General features: G+C 37.8%; 1 protein-coding gene across 5 annotated transcripts in view; it reads left to right on the forward strand.

Moving 5' to 3' along the window:
• NOL4 (nucleolar protein 4) overlaps positions 1-17,903 on the forward strand; it is a 167,294-nt gene that overhangs the window by 132,917 nt on the left and 16,474 nt on the right. For 4 of the 5 annotated variants that reach the window (XM_058178220.1, XM_058178222.1, XM_058178221.1 and 1 more), the window contains one exon: positions 12,894-13,010. The exons of the other annotated variant lie outside the window; for it this stretch is intronic. In XM_058178220.1, coding sequence (XP_058034203.1) covers positions 12,894-13,010 — 117 coding nt within the window. The remainder of the gene's footprint in view (positions 1-12,893; positions 13,011-17,903) is intronic. 5 annotated transcript variants of the gene reach the window in all.

The raw sequence follows: 17,903 nt of genomic DNA on the forward strand, positions 1-17,903 counted from the left end.
AAAGCTAATACAATCCTTGGTTGTATAAACAGAGGCATAGAATCAAAATCACATGAAGTATTATTACCACTTTATAAAACCTTAGTAAGACCATAACTGGAATATTGCATCGAGTTTTGGTTACCAAAAAAGATGTTGAAACTTTGAAAAAAAACGTGCAGAGAAGAGCAAATAAGATGATTAAAGGCCTGGGGACTAAAACATATGAAGAACAGTTGCAGGAACTAGATATGGTTAGTCTAGAGAAAAGAAAGGGTGGGGTGACATGATAGGAGTATTCCAGTATTTTAAGGGCTGCCACAAAGAAGAGGGGGTCAGCTTATTTTCCAAAGGCAAGACAAGAAACAATGGATGGAAATTAATCAAGGAGAAAAGCAAGCTGGAATTAAGGAGAAACTTCCTAACAGTGAGAATAATTAACAGAACAATTTGCCTTCAGAAGTTGTGGGTGCTTCATGATTGGAGATTTTTAAAAAGAGACTTGTCACTTCAGACAAGACAGTCACTTGTCTGAAGTAAAGTCTCCTGCTTGATCACAGGGTTGGACTAGAAGACCTCCAAGATCCCTTCCAGCCTTATTCTGATTTATTTATTTATTTATTGATTGATTGATTGATTAAATGAATGGTACTTCAAAGCATCCCAAATAATACTGTACCACACTTCCAAATGGGATATTTTTACAGGGACCCCTTAGAAAAATGACATATATTGTGAAGTTCCAAGATCATGTGCAGTCTTTAAACTCTTAGGTATGGCTTTTAGAAGCTTTCAAGAGACCTTACCAAATTTTAACTTTCAATGGCAAGTCCTTGAAATGGTTACTGATTGCAAACAAAATGGAAATCAATGCATGGATGACTACCAGAAAATCAAATGCAGTGTAAGACTACCTCAAAAAATAGTTTCAACTTATGAAAAGTAATGATTCTGGTTTGCATTGCATTTATCACAACCTACTTTATTGTTTATAGTACTGGGCAACATTCAGACAAAATGAAACAAGTACAGGAATGACAAAGAGATGATCATAGGGATAGAAATTAAATCCTGTGAAGATTGATAGGCACGTTGAACTGTGGTGAATGTGATTTGAACACACTTGCAGTATATTCTGAGGCATATTTTTTAGGCAAGATAGCATTTTTAATAAACTATTTTTGTCATACATGGAATATATTGGATTACTGCTCCCATCAATTCAATTCACTGAGAGTTGCTGGACTGATATTGATTCTCTTTTTCATTATTATTCTAATAGTTATAGCAATGTAATCTATACTAGTCTCTTCAAACCAAGTCCCATACATAGGCTTTTGTGGGAGGGCACATTTGGAAAAGGTTATGGCAAAATGAGCATTCTGACATTGCAATACAAACTCCACCTTCTGTCATTGTGAGCAGCACTGTAATACAAGTACTGAAGGGCGGATTTTGCATCTTGACTTTATGACACCTATTTTGTTATTATCATGGTTAGAAATGGTTCCATGGAGTTTAATGGATCTTATTCCTAGGAAACTCAATATTGGATTGCAGCCTAAGTAAGCTATTACTCAGTCTTGCCACTTAGAAATGATTAAATTTCACAAAGTTTTAATGATAAATTGTGTTTGGGGACATTGCAGTTTGTAACATACCCTTCTTGGGAGTCCATTTTGAATCTAATTGAATGGTGCATAATTAAACCTTTATAGCAGACAAAACTATAAATTATGAGATGCATCTGGTGGCAAAGTGAGACAGCATCATAATGTCCAACTTTTGGTCATTTAAAATGGTCCTTCCAGTCTTAATAGTTTTCTTTTAATATTTCTATATTTTTAAAAAGCGACATTTTTCCAAATATCTCTAATATAGAATTTTATCATGTTCTGATAATTATTCTGTAACAGAAGTTTTAAGCCTAAACAAATAATATTAAGATTCAAGTCATCTGTACCTACTGCTAACTCTACACAATAACAACAGGTGGGATAAGGTAGATTAGAAGAGAAAAACCACAGAACACACAATTTTGCCAGTTTAAGGAGTTGCCAGGCTATATGGCTTGACTGCACATCAGGAAGTAATTACAAGTGAGCTGTGAGTAACAAGAGGATTTGAAAGCAAACCGCTTCATCTCCCAAAAAAGGTCTTGTGTTCACTTCACCAAGATTTGGAGCGGGCATACCCACCTGCAAGTTAAGGCAGTTATGTGTTAGCCAATAGGTATAACTGGGGCTGGTAGAATCATTTTCTTAAGTGGAATTTTATTGCATGATGAGTGATGCTGGTTTTTTCCAGATCATTATATCAGCGCAGATTACTATTTCTTCAAAAGTACAGTGTTCCTCTATCCTTCTTCATCTCAGGTTGCAGGAATCCATCTACAATGTTAATTTAGGGCTGTGTGAAGAGGGAAGACCTCCAAATCTTATTGTGCATTGAGCTCCACATTCCTTAAATGCCAGATAGAAACCAGGAAAAAAGTTTATTGGATAGAGCTTCACCAAGAACAAGTGTGATATCTTCTTGAGGAAATTTCTTCAGGCAACCAAAATGTGTTTGGAAAAGTTTAAGCTAGTCCATATGCTGGGTCATGCCAAAGGACTGGAACTGTTCGCCACTACCACACATTTATTATGTTCTCAATTTCTCATCAGTCTTCCTTGATGTAATGACAATGTTATTTCAAGTAAACTGGACCATGTTGAGGATCCCAGAGGGAATTATTTTTCACTCCCACTCAAGGGAGTGCCAATGTAATATAGTTATTAAGATCTTAACCTGGGACTGGAGAGACCCAGAGTCATAGAAATTAGAGATTGCCAAGCTATATTCCTTTAAAATCTATTTATTTAAAATGTCCTCTTTTTCCCAGAGAAGATAAGTTACAGAAAAGCTAGACCAATATAAGAAGAATGGCACAGACATGATTTTGATGCTAGGTGTTTTTTTTATAAGTGCCAGATTGTTTTGAGATAGAACGTGTTGAACTTGGCAATAACAAAGAAGACCTCTGTGACAAATTTGATGGAAATAGATTGAAGGCATTTAGGATAGCAGTTGGCAAAGGAATGCCTATCACCTAGGCCAGGGGTATCAAACTCAGTTCGTCACAGCAGCGTCACGTGACATATCGGGACTTTCCCCCCCTTCACTAAACCAGATGTGGGCGTGGTCAGCATGTGACACATCTGGCTCACGAGCTGGGAGTTTGACAGCCCTGACCTCAGCTGATCTCTAAAGCTAAACAGCATCAAACCTGATTAGAATTTGGATGAGAGATATTGTTGCTTTTTGTAAGAAGTGACTGCTTCCTGCTGAACTGGCAGAGTTTGTTGCAGAATCTGGAGGAAAATAACACTGCCATTGTCTAGGGATCAAGCTCAGTGAAGAAGTGAATGCAGAGGATTAATTAAAGTTGGATTAATTAAAGTTTGGAGGGGAAATTTAGGAGCAATATACACAACACATTTTCATTCCTAACTTAAAGGTAAAGGTAAGGTTCCCCTCGCATATACATGCTAGTCATCTCTGTTTCAAAGCCGAAGAGCCAGCGCTGCCTGAAGATGTTTCTGTGGTCATGTGGCTGGCATGACTCAATGCCAAAGGTACACGGAATGCTGTTACCTTCCCACCAAAGGTGGTCCCTATTTTTTCTACTTGCACTTTTTACGTGCTTTTGAACTGCTAGGTTGGCAGAAGCTGGGACAAGTAATGGGAGCTCACCCCGTTGCACAGCAGCACTAGGGATTCGAACTGCTGAACTGCCGACCTTTTGATTGGCAAGCTCAGCATCTTAGCCCCTGAGCCCTTTTCCTACCTTGGTCTTAGGTAATTGGCTAACTTGAGAGACCAAGCAAGGAACAAAAGTAAGTCTTTCTTCTAGTGAAACTTTTCTAAGTCTTTATTTTCAACTAACAAAGTAATATGTATATTACGTATATATAAATATACAAATACGATTAATAAATATATACATAAAATGTATTATATATTTTAAAGTATATATATATATATATAAATGTCATATTTTCTGCAATTAAGTTTGGTGCGGTTTACCTTTGTATCTACAAAGGTTTATTTACAAACTTTGTAAAGTTTGTATCTATTGTGTGCTCGTGTATTGTTATGGTTGAAGCTGAAGTAGTCATTGACAGGTAGGAAATTGTAGCAGATGATTTTATGAGCTATGCTCAGGTCATACCGAAGGCAACATAGTTCTAAATTTTCTAAGCCCAAAGTTTCAAGTCTGGTGGCATAAGGTATTTTGTTGCGAGCGGAGGAGTGGAGGACTCTTCTTGTGAAATATTTCTGGACACGTTCAATTGTATTAATGTCTGATCTTGGGTGCGGGTTCCAGACAGATGAGCTGTATTTGAGAATTGGTCTAGTAAATGTTTTGTATGCTCTGGTTAGTAGTGTAATATTACCGGAGAAGAAGCTATGCAAGATTAGGTTTACAACCCTTAATGCCTTTTTGGCGATGTTGTTACAGTGGGCTTTGGCACTTAGATCATTTGATATGAGTACTCCAAGGTCTTGACAGAGTGAGGGTCATCTACAAGGTCATGTCCACTCAGTTTGTATTTTGTGTTCTGATTCCTTTTGCCAATGTGTAAGAAAGAACATTTGTTGGTTGAGATTTGGAGTTGCCAATTTGTTGACCATTTTGACACAAAGTCAAGGTCTTTTTGAAGCAGCATTGTTGGTGGTGTTAAATAGTTTTACATCATCGGGGAAGAGAATGCAGTTCCTTATAATATGATCACAAAGGTCATTTATGTATAGTATGAAGAGTGTTGGTCCTAGAATGCTGCCTTGGGGGACACCACTATTAACAGGTGCAAGATTTGATAGGGCGCTCCCTAGTTTGACCACTTGTTGTCTTTTTGACAGACAACTTTTGTCTGTTTGACAGACTGTTTGTTTATCCTTGTTTCTATCTTATTCTGAATCAGTCTGTTTCTTCAGATTCATTTATTGTTCACTATTTTCCCAGGAGAAAACTTAGTTGTTCTGCCATACCTATTACCCTTAATAGAAGAGCTCTTTATGAGAGTAAAAATAGAAAGTGAAAAATCTGGGTTAATATTAAATATTAAGAAGACAAAGTTAATGTCAACCAACATACCTAGTGAATTTACAGTTGACAAATTGTAAGTTGACAGGGAAGTAAGAATGGTAGCTGGTTTCATTTTCTTTAGCTAAATTATAACGATTAACAATGTGCTGGAGCAATAAGGAGAAAAGTAATCTGAGGCAGGAAGACAAAGTAACATAAGATCGTAAAGGACAAGGATATTTCTTTGACCACAAAGAACTGAATAGTTAAAGCAATCATCTTATCAAGCGTAATTAGCTATGAAGTATAAGCCTTGAAAAAGAGAGCGAGAAATAAGATAACCACAAATATGGTTGCTATGAATATCACAGAATACAAGGAGAACAAATAAAAACTCCCTTGGGCTGACAATTAGAAATTTTAAAAGCATGTATGTGGACGTTTGGTGTGAGTATAGAAAAATGACAATGCTTCACACAGTTGAGGGAAATAGAAGTGGAAGACTTCTATTCCTTTTAATGCGTTATCTGATTTATGTGGATGTTATCACATAAATCATGGGGAAATCCTTGGAAGAATACAGATGAGGTTGAGGTTGAGATGGTGAACATTTGTTATGAAGTCACAAGGAGTCAAGCCTGACTAGATGTCATCTCACTAATTTAAGAAGCAGAAGGGAAGATTAATCTGACTCAGCAGTCATGCTGAGTAACTTGCTGGCAACATGTCTGTGTTTCCGGCTGAGAATACTCTTGCTTATACAGTATTTGCAGCAGATATAAGTTAAAGGATTGGAATGAGGACTGCTGACAATTTTAACCCACAAGGGCAGAAATGTGGTAATGCTTGTGTTAATATCTTTAAGCTGAATGAAACACACTTACTATTAACAGGTTTAATTTATATTTTAGGACTCCTTTCCTAAATTTTGGTAGAAGTATTCATATGATGAGAATATGAAAAAACATTAACAAAATTTCATAGAAATAGAAATTTATACCCAAAGCTCTAAATAAATCTCATTTTATTTAAAAGGACTACAAGGAATATCAGTTTTGATTAATTGAAAACTGAGTTAAAATAATCATTTCTTTCTTTCACAGTATTCTCCATTAAGTTTTGATAGTGTCTCTTTGCTAAATCTCTCTTCTTAAAACTCTCCCTTTATGAAACATCAGCTTTGTATGAACACCTGTCTCATGAAAAAATAACCTAAATTGATTAGGAATTCCTAAAAATATATCTCAAGAGATACATGTGTTACATTGCTTAGCTTTTGCCCTGTCAAATTGTTTATGCATTTACTTTTGCATGTAGCCTTCCCCATTTCACTGTGACAGGAATAAATTGGGTCACAAGTTTGTATTATGTACATTCATGCAGCTGGAGAGGGGTGTCTTTCCAATTAGCTAGAAAGTATTTGTTGTTTCTTTTCATTCTGTGATTACAATTTTTCTGGAAATTGGAAAATTATTGTTGCTTTATAACCTGTAGAACATAGATAAATGCTCCAAACCTGCTATCTGGGGCTAATTTTGCCCAAATGTTTCTTTTCAAAATATTCAGCTGTGGTTGCCCTCCTTCATTTTACTAATAATTACTTACTGATGTTTTTCTTCTTCTTAATTCATGTGCAACTGCTATCAAATGCAATGTTGCAAGGATCAAATTGATAACATCAATATATGTCAATTTGCTAAGGGTATGAGACAACATTAAAGTAAAACAATATCGGGACATCCAACAGAGTGCAGTGCTGTTCTTAGTTCGTAATGAAAATGCTGTTCAAATATGCACATTATGTTCATTTGAATTGCATGTCTCTTATAATGAATATTTCAAATACATGCCACCACTATTTTCAAGATACACTTTGCAGTCTTAATTCTATAGCAGGATGTTGGTAAGTAGTTTTGATTCTGTTCAGATATTATGATTTAATTATATCTTTTTTAAGACATTTGAAATTTAACTATATATAAATGAACAGCTCTATGTCCCACTATCAGATTTATTGAACACTTTGATACTAAAGAATAAAGTAAGACATATATTTAAAACGCATTTAGAGGATATATGTGTGAGAGAAACATGTTATTTAAAAGGCTGAACTGATAGCATATAAACATATTTGCCCTCTAACCTGAAAATATACTTTAGGTTTTTTTTCTAAATTTACCTATTTTGTGTACATTCAGGTAAAAATATGGCACACATAAGATTTCATTTTTAAACCTGATTTTAGAAATATTGGACATGGAACAATCACTGCCTTAAATGTAATTATTATAATCTAATCTAAGCCTGTGCATTTGCCCTTTCTTTTACTTTTGGAAAAGATACTATAGATATTTATTACATTTGTATATAATATATTTGTATAATGAATAATATTATAATTAATTATAATTATTATAATATTATGTGTTCATAAATCATAATTTGACTACATTTGACTATAAGTAATAGATTTCTCAGTGTAAGATTTTGGATATTATTACTGGTCCAATGATATACATATTACTGTATGAAATTTTTGAAAATTCAAAGGATTTTTGATAGAATATTGTACTTGTGCAGATATATGCAGTGCTAAAAAGTCATCGCACATTTCAATTTGTTTAATCGAACAGAAATGATAGATTTTGAGGTTGAGTAATTTATCAGGACAGGTCATTCAAACTATGAAAGAAAGCTTGCCTACCTAGTATTTTATCGCTTGCACATGGATTTTATTCAAATAAGGTAGTAATAAATGAGATGAACTTATATACTGCTAAATTGTTAATTTATTAATATTTCTACCCTAAACATTCATAAACTTCTAATCATTGATATAAAAAGTAATAACACAAAAGTAAAAATCTTAATGCAAAATCAAATCTTGAATTTTCAAAAAGTTGCAGTTTCTTTGTTAAGGTTATTGTCCCTGACACTGATAGTTCAGCTATCAAGATCAGTACTGATTTATATGGGAAGAAAATGATCCAATAAGAACCTGAATGACCTATAAAGTTCAGTGAAGGCCTACCTGTTTATATGATCATAGCAATTTAGTGAAGTGAATTCTTTTATTTTAGAAAGGTACAAAATGTTGTTGTTGTTATTAGTTGTGAAGTAGTGTTCGACCCATTGTGACCCCATGGACAACGTTCCTCCAGGCCTTCCTGTCCTCTACCATCCTCTGGAGTCCATTTAAGGTCATGCCTACTGCTTCAGTAACTCCATCCAGCCATCTCATTCTCTGTCGTCCCCTTTTTCTTTTGCCCTCAAACTTTCCCAGCATTAGGTTCTTCTCCAGTGAGTCCTTCCTTCTCATTAGGTGGCCAAAGTATTTGAGTTTTATTTGATCTGGGCTTCTAAAGAGCAGTCAGGGTTGATCTCCTCTAGGACTGACCGGTTTGATCGCCTTGCAGTCCAAGGGACTCGCAGGAGTCTTCTCCAGCACCATAGTTCAAAGGCCTCAATTCTTTGGTGGTCAGCCTTTCTTATGGTCCAACCTTCACAGCCATACATTGCAACTGGGAAAACCATAGACTCGACTATACCCACTTTTGTTGGCAAGGAGATGTCTCTGCTTTTTAGTATGCCATCTAGATTTGCCATAGCTTTCCTCCTCAGGAGCAAGCATCTTTTAATTTCTTGGCTGCATTTCCCATCTGCAGTGATCTTGGAGCCCAGGAAAATAAAATCTGTCACTACCTCCATTTCTTCCCCATTTGCCAGGAATTGAGAGGGCTGGATGCCATGATCTTAGTTTTCTTGATATTGAGTTTCAAGCCAAATTTTGCACTCTCCTTCACCAGCATGAAGAGGCACTTTAGTTCCTCTTCGCTTTTTGCCATTAAAGTGGTATCATCTGCATATCTGAGGTTGTTGATATTTCTCCCGGCAATCTTAATTCCAACTTTTGATTCATCTAGCCCCGCCTTTCTCATGATGTGCTCTGCATATAAGTTAAATAGGCAGGGTGATAGTATAAAGCCTTGCCGGACTCCTTTCCCAATTTTGAATCAATCAGTGGTTCCATGTCCAGTTCTCACTGTTGCTTCTTGACCCGCATATAGGTTTCCCAAGAGACAAATAAGATGGTCTGGTACTCCCATCTCTTTAAGAACTTGACACAATTTGTTGTGATCCACACAAGCAAAGGCTTTAGCATAGTCAATGAAGCAGAAGTAGATGTTTTTCTGGAACTCCCTAGCTTTCTCCATGATCCAGTGTATGTTGGCAATTTGATCTCTAGTTCCTCTGCCTCTTCGAAATCCTGCCTGTACTTCTGGTAGTTCTTGATCCACATACTGCTGGAGCCTAGCTTGTAGGATTTTAAGCATAACCTTACTAGCATGTGAAATGAATGCAATGGTGCATTTGCCATTGTCTTTCTTTGGAATTGGAATGTAAACTGACCTTTTACAAACCTGTGACCACTGTTGAGTTTTCCAAATTTTCTGGCAAATTGAGTGTAGCACTTTTCTGCATCGTCTTTTAAGATTTTGAATAGCTCAGTTGAAATACTGTCTCCTCCACTAGCTTTGTTGTTGCTCAAATTTCCTAAGGCCAATTTGACTTCACATTCTAGGATGTCTGGCTTAAGGTCAGTGACCACCCCATCGTGGTTATCAGGGATGTTAAACTCGTTCTTGTATAGTTCTTCTGTGTAATTTTGCCACCACTTCTTAATCTCTTCTGCCTCTGTTCGGTCCCTGCCACTTTGGTCCTTTATCATGCCCATCTTTGCATGAAACGTTCCTTTCATATCTCCAATTTTCTTGAAGAGATCTCTGGTCCTCCCTATTCTATTGTTTTCTTATATTTCTTTGCACTGTTCATTTAAGAAGGTATTCTTATGTCTTTTAGCTATTCTCTGGAACTCTGCATTCAGTTGGGCGTATCTTTCTCTTTTTCCCTTGCCTTTCGTTTCCTTTCTTTCCTCAGCTATTTGTAAAGCTTCCTCAGAGAGCCATTTTGCTTTCTTGCATTTCTTTTTCTTTGGGATGGTTTTAGTTGCTACCTCTTGTACAATGTTGTGAACCTCTGTCCATAGTTCTTCAAGTACCCTGTCTATCAGATCTAATTCCTTAAATTTATTTGTCACCTCTACTGTATATTCATCAGAGATATGATTTAGTTCATACCTGAGTGGCCTAGTGCTTTTCCCTACTTTCTTCAATTTAAGCCTAAATTTTGCAATGAGAAGCTCATGATCTGAGCCACAGTCAGCTCCTGGTCTTGTTTTTACTGACTGTATAGAGCTGTATAGGTAGCCTTACAAAGCATAGCTCATAGCTTCATTGACCTACGCAAGCCCCGTTGCCATGACAAGGCAGTAATCCATGAAGGAGAGGTACAAAATGCAGGATAGTAAAGTTTTATTTTTCTAAATAAATTTTTCTTTTTTTTTGTACTTCCTTATTTCCAGAATAGTATGTTTTCTCCAAGTTTTCCAATACTCTATATTTTGTAAATGTTGAACCTTATGCAAACATCTGTGTCTGAATGTGAGCATGAGCGAGAGAGTGTGCATGTGTTTATATGCAGAATATTTTCAAGTGAAGTAAGAATCATTCAAGAGTCCACTTGAATGACTTTCCCTTGTAGACTAGAGTGGACTTTTCCATTACAAAGCATCTGCCTTTCTCTAGTTTTAAACAACAAACCTTTGAAAATAATAAAATAAATTGAGTGTGTATAGTATATAATAGAAAGTTCTTATGTAAGATTATACAAATTTCTTGGACTGGGGAAGATAAAGTTTCAAATAACTCAAGAGTATTATCCATTCTCCTCTACTTCATACCAAATCTTGTATGTTACTTTCCTCTGAAATAGAAAAAAAGTTCAAGATGCATTCTAATGACAGAAATAGGTAATTTCTGGGATGGTTACTCTAATTGAGAGCATTTATTTCTAGAAACTGCCAAACCATTCCTAGAACAGTATGATCTTGGAGAAGAATGCAACAATTCATTCCTGAATCTGTGAGCATTGCATTTCCATACATTTATGTTATGTTTCAGTTGCTACATTTGCTATGGGTAGGCAAGCCTATAATTTTAAAATTTAAAGTCCAGCCCTGTCAAAGTAAGTATTTCTAAGTCCACTAATTTCAGAGGGAAGACTGGTATCTCTTATGTGGGTGAAACTCATTTCTTATCTTGGAAATATGAAAATATAATAATCTTTAATAAACTCCAGTGCTAGTTACTCTTTCTTTTTAATCTGTTACATTTCAGTCTTCTTTTTTCCTGTTTATCTATTATATTTCAGTACTAAGGTTGATTTATTACTGAATTGCCAATTTCAATATATTCAGTATTCAAATGAATGGAATAGTTCACATCTGCAACAATAAACTACAACCAACAGCGCAGAAACAGAATCTGCATTATTTTCTGAAGCATGTAATCTCTATGAATGAGGAGCTGTAGCCCCTGTGATTCCCTCCAGGAATTTAGGAGCTATTAGGAAAATCTATTATAGAGAAAAAGAAAACTCTTCCAGCATGATGACTTATACTATTTGATTTCCCTTAGTCACATAGATACTAAGAAGTATCTATTCCCACTATTATGATGGGAAATAAATAAATGATAGTATTGGTAGAGAACAGAACAGTGAGAGCAGGTTTTTCCCCTATTCTCATTGACTGCTTAAAATAATTGCTTCCCTGTAGCCACTTGCAATGTGCAAAGGATATCTATGACAGATAACTCTTACTTAATACATACTTACTTAATGCATACTTGAGTGGTATGTTGACTTGTCTGTAGCAAGATTGTTAGAAGGGTGAGAATGAGGTCTGTCACTTAGCAGTACTACCAAACCTCTTGATATATGTGCATGTTTACGTGTCTGACACTCAATATGATTTGGCTCCAAATTAATCCTTGGGAGGAAAAATATTACCTATATTTTGTTTGTATAGGTATTCAATTGGGTGGTCTTTTGGAAAATGAATACATGAGTAAAATAAATTAATGAAAATAAATGAATTTTATTAATGATGAAAATAATATTCCAGTAATATTTGATTTTATAAAAATGTTAGTGACTCTGATCTATGTTGGAACTAGTTGTTTACAGCTTTTGAATACTTAAAGGGTTAAGAAATGTACTATAGTAGGATTACAGTTTGTCATTGTAATAAAAAGTGTTACAAACACCTCTTTATTATTCTTTAAAGAAAGCTTACAACCCATTGCATAAATCTCTATACAGTTTTTATGCATTTCTTCAACAAAATTAAATTGCTTAAAGATTGTGGCTGTCCCATATTTTGTCGGACATATGGACATAGTAATAAAATATATATTATTGTATTATTATTAATTAAACCTTAAGTTGTATTTCAATAATACTTATTGATTACTTAATATTTGTATAATACACTTGTTTTAAGCCCTTTATACTCATTATCTAATCGTAATCCTTACAACAACACTGAGTCAGCATTGTTATCCATGTATTGCACTGAATTAGTGGCATTGGGAGAAAGTGCCATTCCAGGATAAGAAGCTAGGAAGTTTTGAATTCAAAAATCAATATTTTAGCCACTATTTCACTAGTGATGATGAAATGTTGATGTATCACAGATGCCTCTTCAAATGCATTGTCCCTATAGTTATATATGAGAGTCCACATGGAAATATGCAAGGAGAATCTCATATCTGAGGATCTGTGGATGAACTGCAGGTTTAATCTCCAATTTTCACTCTTCCGTTTTGACAGTCCTTATTTCTACTTTTTGTTAAATTAATAAATTAAGTAGTTGCCTATTGACTGCTTGTCCACATTATTATGAATAATCTTTTTATATTCTCTCTCTCTTTCTTTTCCATAGTCAAGACCCATTCCCTCACATCTTACTTCTGCAGTAGCTGAGAGCATCCTAGCTTCTGCCTGTGAAAGTGAAAGCAGGAATGCTGCAAAGCGCATGCGATTAGACCGACCACAGCAGGTACAGTGATGTGCATGAGAAATGGGGAACACGAGATGTATGTTCAGGTGTCAGTTGTCCGAACAAAAAAACAAAATAAACATAGAGAGGTAAAACCTGTAAAGAAATAATAGGTAATTTTTCTTATAATTTTTCTTAACGACTACTGTTGAGGTTTTTTCAGTTGGAAGTGATATTGTATGAGTGATATATTGTAATATGAGAATTCTCAGTCTATTCATACAGTTTTGAGTAACTTTTCTAAAAAAGGGTAGGAAATGTCTTCAGTTTGTATTGGAGAAAACAGGAGAAAAATAGGGATAGGAAGGATACATATGATACATACATACATATATTGATTGCCCATGTGCTGTATTGTCTACAATACAGGCAAATTTGTAACATGACTTGGAAGCATTTTGTGAAAATTTGAAAATTTAAAAAATAGTTTATCATTGCACACTAAAAATCTCATTGTCAATATTGTATTGTAAAATATCAGGAGGTACTGTATAGCATATTAATAAGGACATCTCCATTGCTTCAGTGAGAATCTTTGCAGTGGACAAAGCTGTAAAAAAATTGCATTTTTATTCTATTTAAATACAAAACTATGTCATTATAATTTATTTATTTATTTATTTATTTGATTTCTATACCGCCCTTCTCCCGAAGGACTCAGGGCGGTGTACAGGCAAGAATAAAACAGACGGTACAATATACAAATTTAAAATGCAGTTAAAAAACTTATTTTAAAATTGGCCTGAGAAGTAAAATATATAATAAGCTAAAAAAACCCATTTAAAATTAATTTCTAAGAATTTAAAAATTTGTTAAAATCAATTTAAGCCAGCCCCGCGCGAATAAAAAGATGTGTCTTCAGTTCGCGACGGAATGTCCGAAGGTCAGGTATTTGGCGTAAACCCGGGGGAAGTTCGTTCCAGAGTGTGGGAGCCCCCACAGAGAAGGACCTTCCCCTGGGGGCCGCCAGCCGACATTGCTTGGCGGACGGCACCCTGAGAAGTCCCTCTCTGTGAGAGCGTACGGGTCAGTGGGAGGCATGTGGTAACAGCAGGCGGTCCCATAAGTACCCAGGCCCTAAGCCATGGAGCGCTTTAAAGGTAGTAACCAACACCTTAAAGTGCACTCGAAAGGCCACAGGTAGCCAGTGCAGTCTGCGCAGGAGCGGTGTTATATGGGAGCTGCGCGGAGCTCCTTCTATCACCCGCGCAGCTGCATTCTGGACTAACTGAAGCCTCCGAGTGCACTTCAAGGGGAGCCCCATGTAGAGAGCATTACAATAATCCAAGCGAGAGGTAACGAGCGCATGAGTGACCGTGCACAAGGCATCCCGATCAAGGAAGGGGCGCAACTGCCGAACCAGGCGAACCTGGTGGAAGGCCCCCCTGGAGACGGCCGTCAAATGATCTTCAAACAACAGCCGTTCATCCAGGAGGACACCTAAGTTGCGCACCCTATCCTTTGGGGCCAATAACTCGCCTCCAACAGTCAGCCGCGGCTGCAGCTGACTGAATCGGGGTGCCGGCATCCACAGCCACTCCGTCTTGGAGGGATTAAGCTTGAGCCTGTTTCTCCCCATCCAGACCCGTATGGCTTCCACACACCGGGACAGCACTTCAACAGCTTCATTGGGGTGGCCTGGGGTGGAAAAGTACAGCTGGGTGTCGTCAGCGTACAGCTGGTATCTCACCCCAAAGCCACTGATGATCTCCCCCAACGGCTTCATATAGATGTTGAACAGAAGGGGCGAGAGAATCGACCCCTGCGGCACCCCACAAGTGAGGTCCCTCGCGGTCGACCTCTGCCCCCCTGTCAACACCGTCTGTGACCGGTCAGAGAGATAGGAGGAGAACCACCGATACACGGTGCCTCCCACTCCCAATCCCCCCAACCGGCGCAGCAGGATACCATGGTCGATGGTATCAAAAGCCGCTGAGAGATCTAATAGGACCAGGGCAGAGGAATAACCCCTGTCCCTGGCCCTCCAGAGATCATCCACCAATGCGACCAAAGCTGTCTCCGTGCTGTACCCGGGTCGGAAGCCGGACTGGAACGGGTCTAGATAGACGGCTTCATCCAGGTATTGGGGTAGCTGTTGCGCCACAGCACTCTCTACAACCTTCGCAACAAAGCGAAGGTTGGAGACTGGACGATAATTACCCAAAACAGCTGGGTCCAGGGAGGGCTTCTTGAGGAGGGGTCTCACCACCGCCTCTTTCAAGGCGGCAGGGAAAACCCCTTCCAACAGAGAAGCGTTGATAATCTCCTGGAGCCAGCCTCGTGTCACCTCCTGAGTGGCCAGTACCAACCAGGAAGGACACGGGTCCAGTAAACATGTAGTGGCGTGAAGTCTCCCCAACAACCTGTCCACGTCCTCGGGAGCCACAGGGTCAAACTCATCCCAAATGGACTCAACAAGACGTGTCTCCTCTCCCTCGCTTGGATCATCCCAATTTCGGTCCAGACCGTCCCGGAGCTGAGCGATTTTATCGTATAGATAACCACTAAACTCCTCAGCAAGTCCCTGCAACGGGTCATCCCGCACCTCTTGATGAAGGAGGGAGCGGGTCATCTGAAACAGGGCGGCCGGGCGGTTATCTGCCGACGCAATGAGGGTGGAGGCATATGAGCGCCTCGCCTCCCTCATTGCCACTAGGTAGGCCCTAGAGTAGGACCTAACTAGTGTCCGATCAGCTTCGGAACGGCTGGACCTCCAGGTGCTCTCTAGACGTCTTCTCCGGCGTTTCATCTCCCTCAGCCCCTCGGAGAACCAAGGGGCCAAACGAGATCTGCGCCGGGTCAGAGGTCGCAAAGGCACGACACGGTCCAAGGCCCCAGCCGCGGCCCGCTCCCAGGCCACAACTAGTTCCTCAGTCGTGCCATGGGCCAGATCCTCAGGGAATGGCCCAAGCTCCGTCCGGAACCTCTCAGGGTCCATCAGGCGCCTGGGACGGAACCACCGTATAGGTTCCGTCTCCCTGCGATGGTGGATGGTGGTTCGGAAGTCTAGTCGAAGGAGAAAATGATCGGACCATGACATCGGTTCTGTTACTAAATCATCTAATTCCAGATCATTTAACCACTGACCAGAGATATAATACAAGTGTAAACCCCTCCCCCATGTAAATACCACTCAGATTGGCTAACAGTAAAAGTGTAAAATCAGCTACAAAATTATCTAACTGGTAGTATCTGCAAATAAAATGTTATTGTATGAACATCTTTACAGAGGAAGGCCAGTCTGTTTTTTTTTAATCAGGGACTTTCAGAGTTTGTGTGCAGTCCCTGAGAAAGGTGCCAACTATTTGTTGGCCAACATTACCACTATTGATGCAAACACAAGATAAATCTTATCTCTCTCTTTTTAAACCTATGGAGCTTTTTTCAGAAGTGGATTAGAATACTTTCTATACTGCTTGGACAATTAATGTATTTTTATTTGCTTTGGTTTTTAATTATTATTTTGTTTCTCTTGTCTTTAAAAATTAATAGGGAGGATCACAATACACGATACAGGCATCACTGAATGTTTAGCATCTCAGATACAAAACATTTGGCTATTTCTAAATTTGTAAGGACAAATTTAGACTCTTCAGTGTTGTCAAGTTACTTTAGGTTTTGATACTGTGTTCATGTAAACAGTTAAGCTGTGAATTCTTCAGAAATGATTATACCCAAAGCTTCAGAACTCACATAAACACAGCTTTTCTTTGCTATTCTTTTAGAAAGTACAATTTTTTTCTGTTCTGTGCTGACATTGTTCTTTAAGAAATCTCATTAAGGTTAAGACTTTCTAATCATTTTTAACAAAATGCAAGCTAGTAAAACAATATGTGCTTTATTTTACTCTCTATTTGCTATCTCTGATACAATGAAGAAAAAATGAATGTATTTATATTCATTGTATATAAAGCAGTGCAAATTAATGTCAACCAAAACTTGAAACAAAGCTATACTAATATATAATTGCATGTACATCTTTAGCGTAACCACACCTGACAGCAACCCAAAGCATTTTCCACCTAAGATGGCATAACTAATCACTACTTCACTTCTCTGTAGTCATCTCCATAATGACCAGATTGTCTCTATGGTACAGCAATCTATCCAGACAATGACCAAAGTAACTTGTTCTGACAAAGGAGCCCTCCAAGCAAGGCATTTGTGCCAATTAGCTATTTCTAAGAATCAGGCTGACCATTTTTTTGCCATAGCTCTTCAGATTGGTGGTGGCTGCTATTCCAGAGTAGCTCTGAGAAGTGTTTAAAACAAAAACAATGCTGGTCTGCAACTCTGGAGGAGCAACAGGTAGAGGGCCCTGATATGTTTCCATTCCTAATGTGCTGTTTGAGACAGAATTTATTAGGATTTTGAAAGGAACCGCCCTGCTTGGAAAGCTGTTGGTAGTAAAACTAGCCTACTTTGAAAAGGATACTGTAAAAATGGGAAAAAGCATAAAATGGCAAAGCAAATTATCAACCATCTGGAATAACTTTATCTGAGGAAATCTACTAGCTATGGTCATTGTCAGTGACTTATAAGGTGAGAGGCAGTATGCGTTTAAATAACATTTGTATCACAAACATTCCAAATAACATTTGGCTTCTTGTGGACATCTAGTTGGCTAGTTTGGGAGTAAAATATTGAACTGGAGAGGTTTTTGATTTGACCCAGTAGGATTACTTTCACATTCTTGAAGATACACCTATATTTTTGTGTAAAAAAAGTACTCCATATATTCTTTTAATATAAATATTGGCTGCTATCCCTACTGGAACTTTATTTTATGTACCTTGAAGCATATGTTGAGCTCTTCTATTTAACTAGCACATGATCTTGGAGGGTTAATGCATTTTTATTCAGATAAAGTTCCCCGAACACTTAATGTTAATG

This window comes from Ahaetulla prasina, chromosome 3, assembly GCF_028640845.1.
Source record: "Ahaetulla prasina isolate Xishuangbanna chromosome 3, ASM2864084v1, whole genome shotgun sequence".
NCBI lineage: Eukaryota > Metazoa > Chordata > Lepidosauria > Squamata > Colubridae > Ahaetulla > Ahaetulla prasina.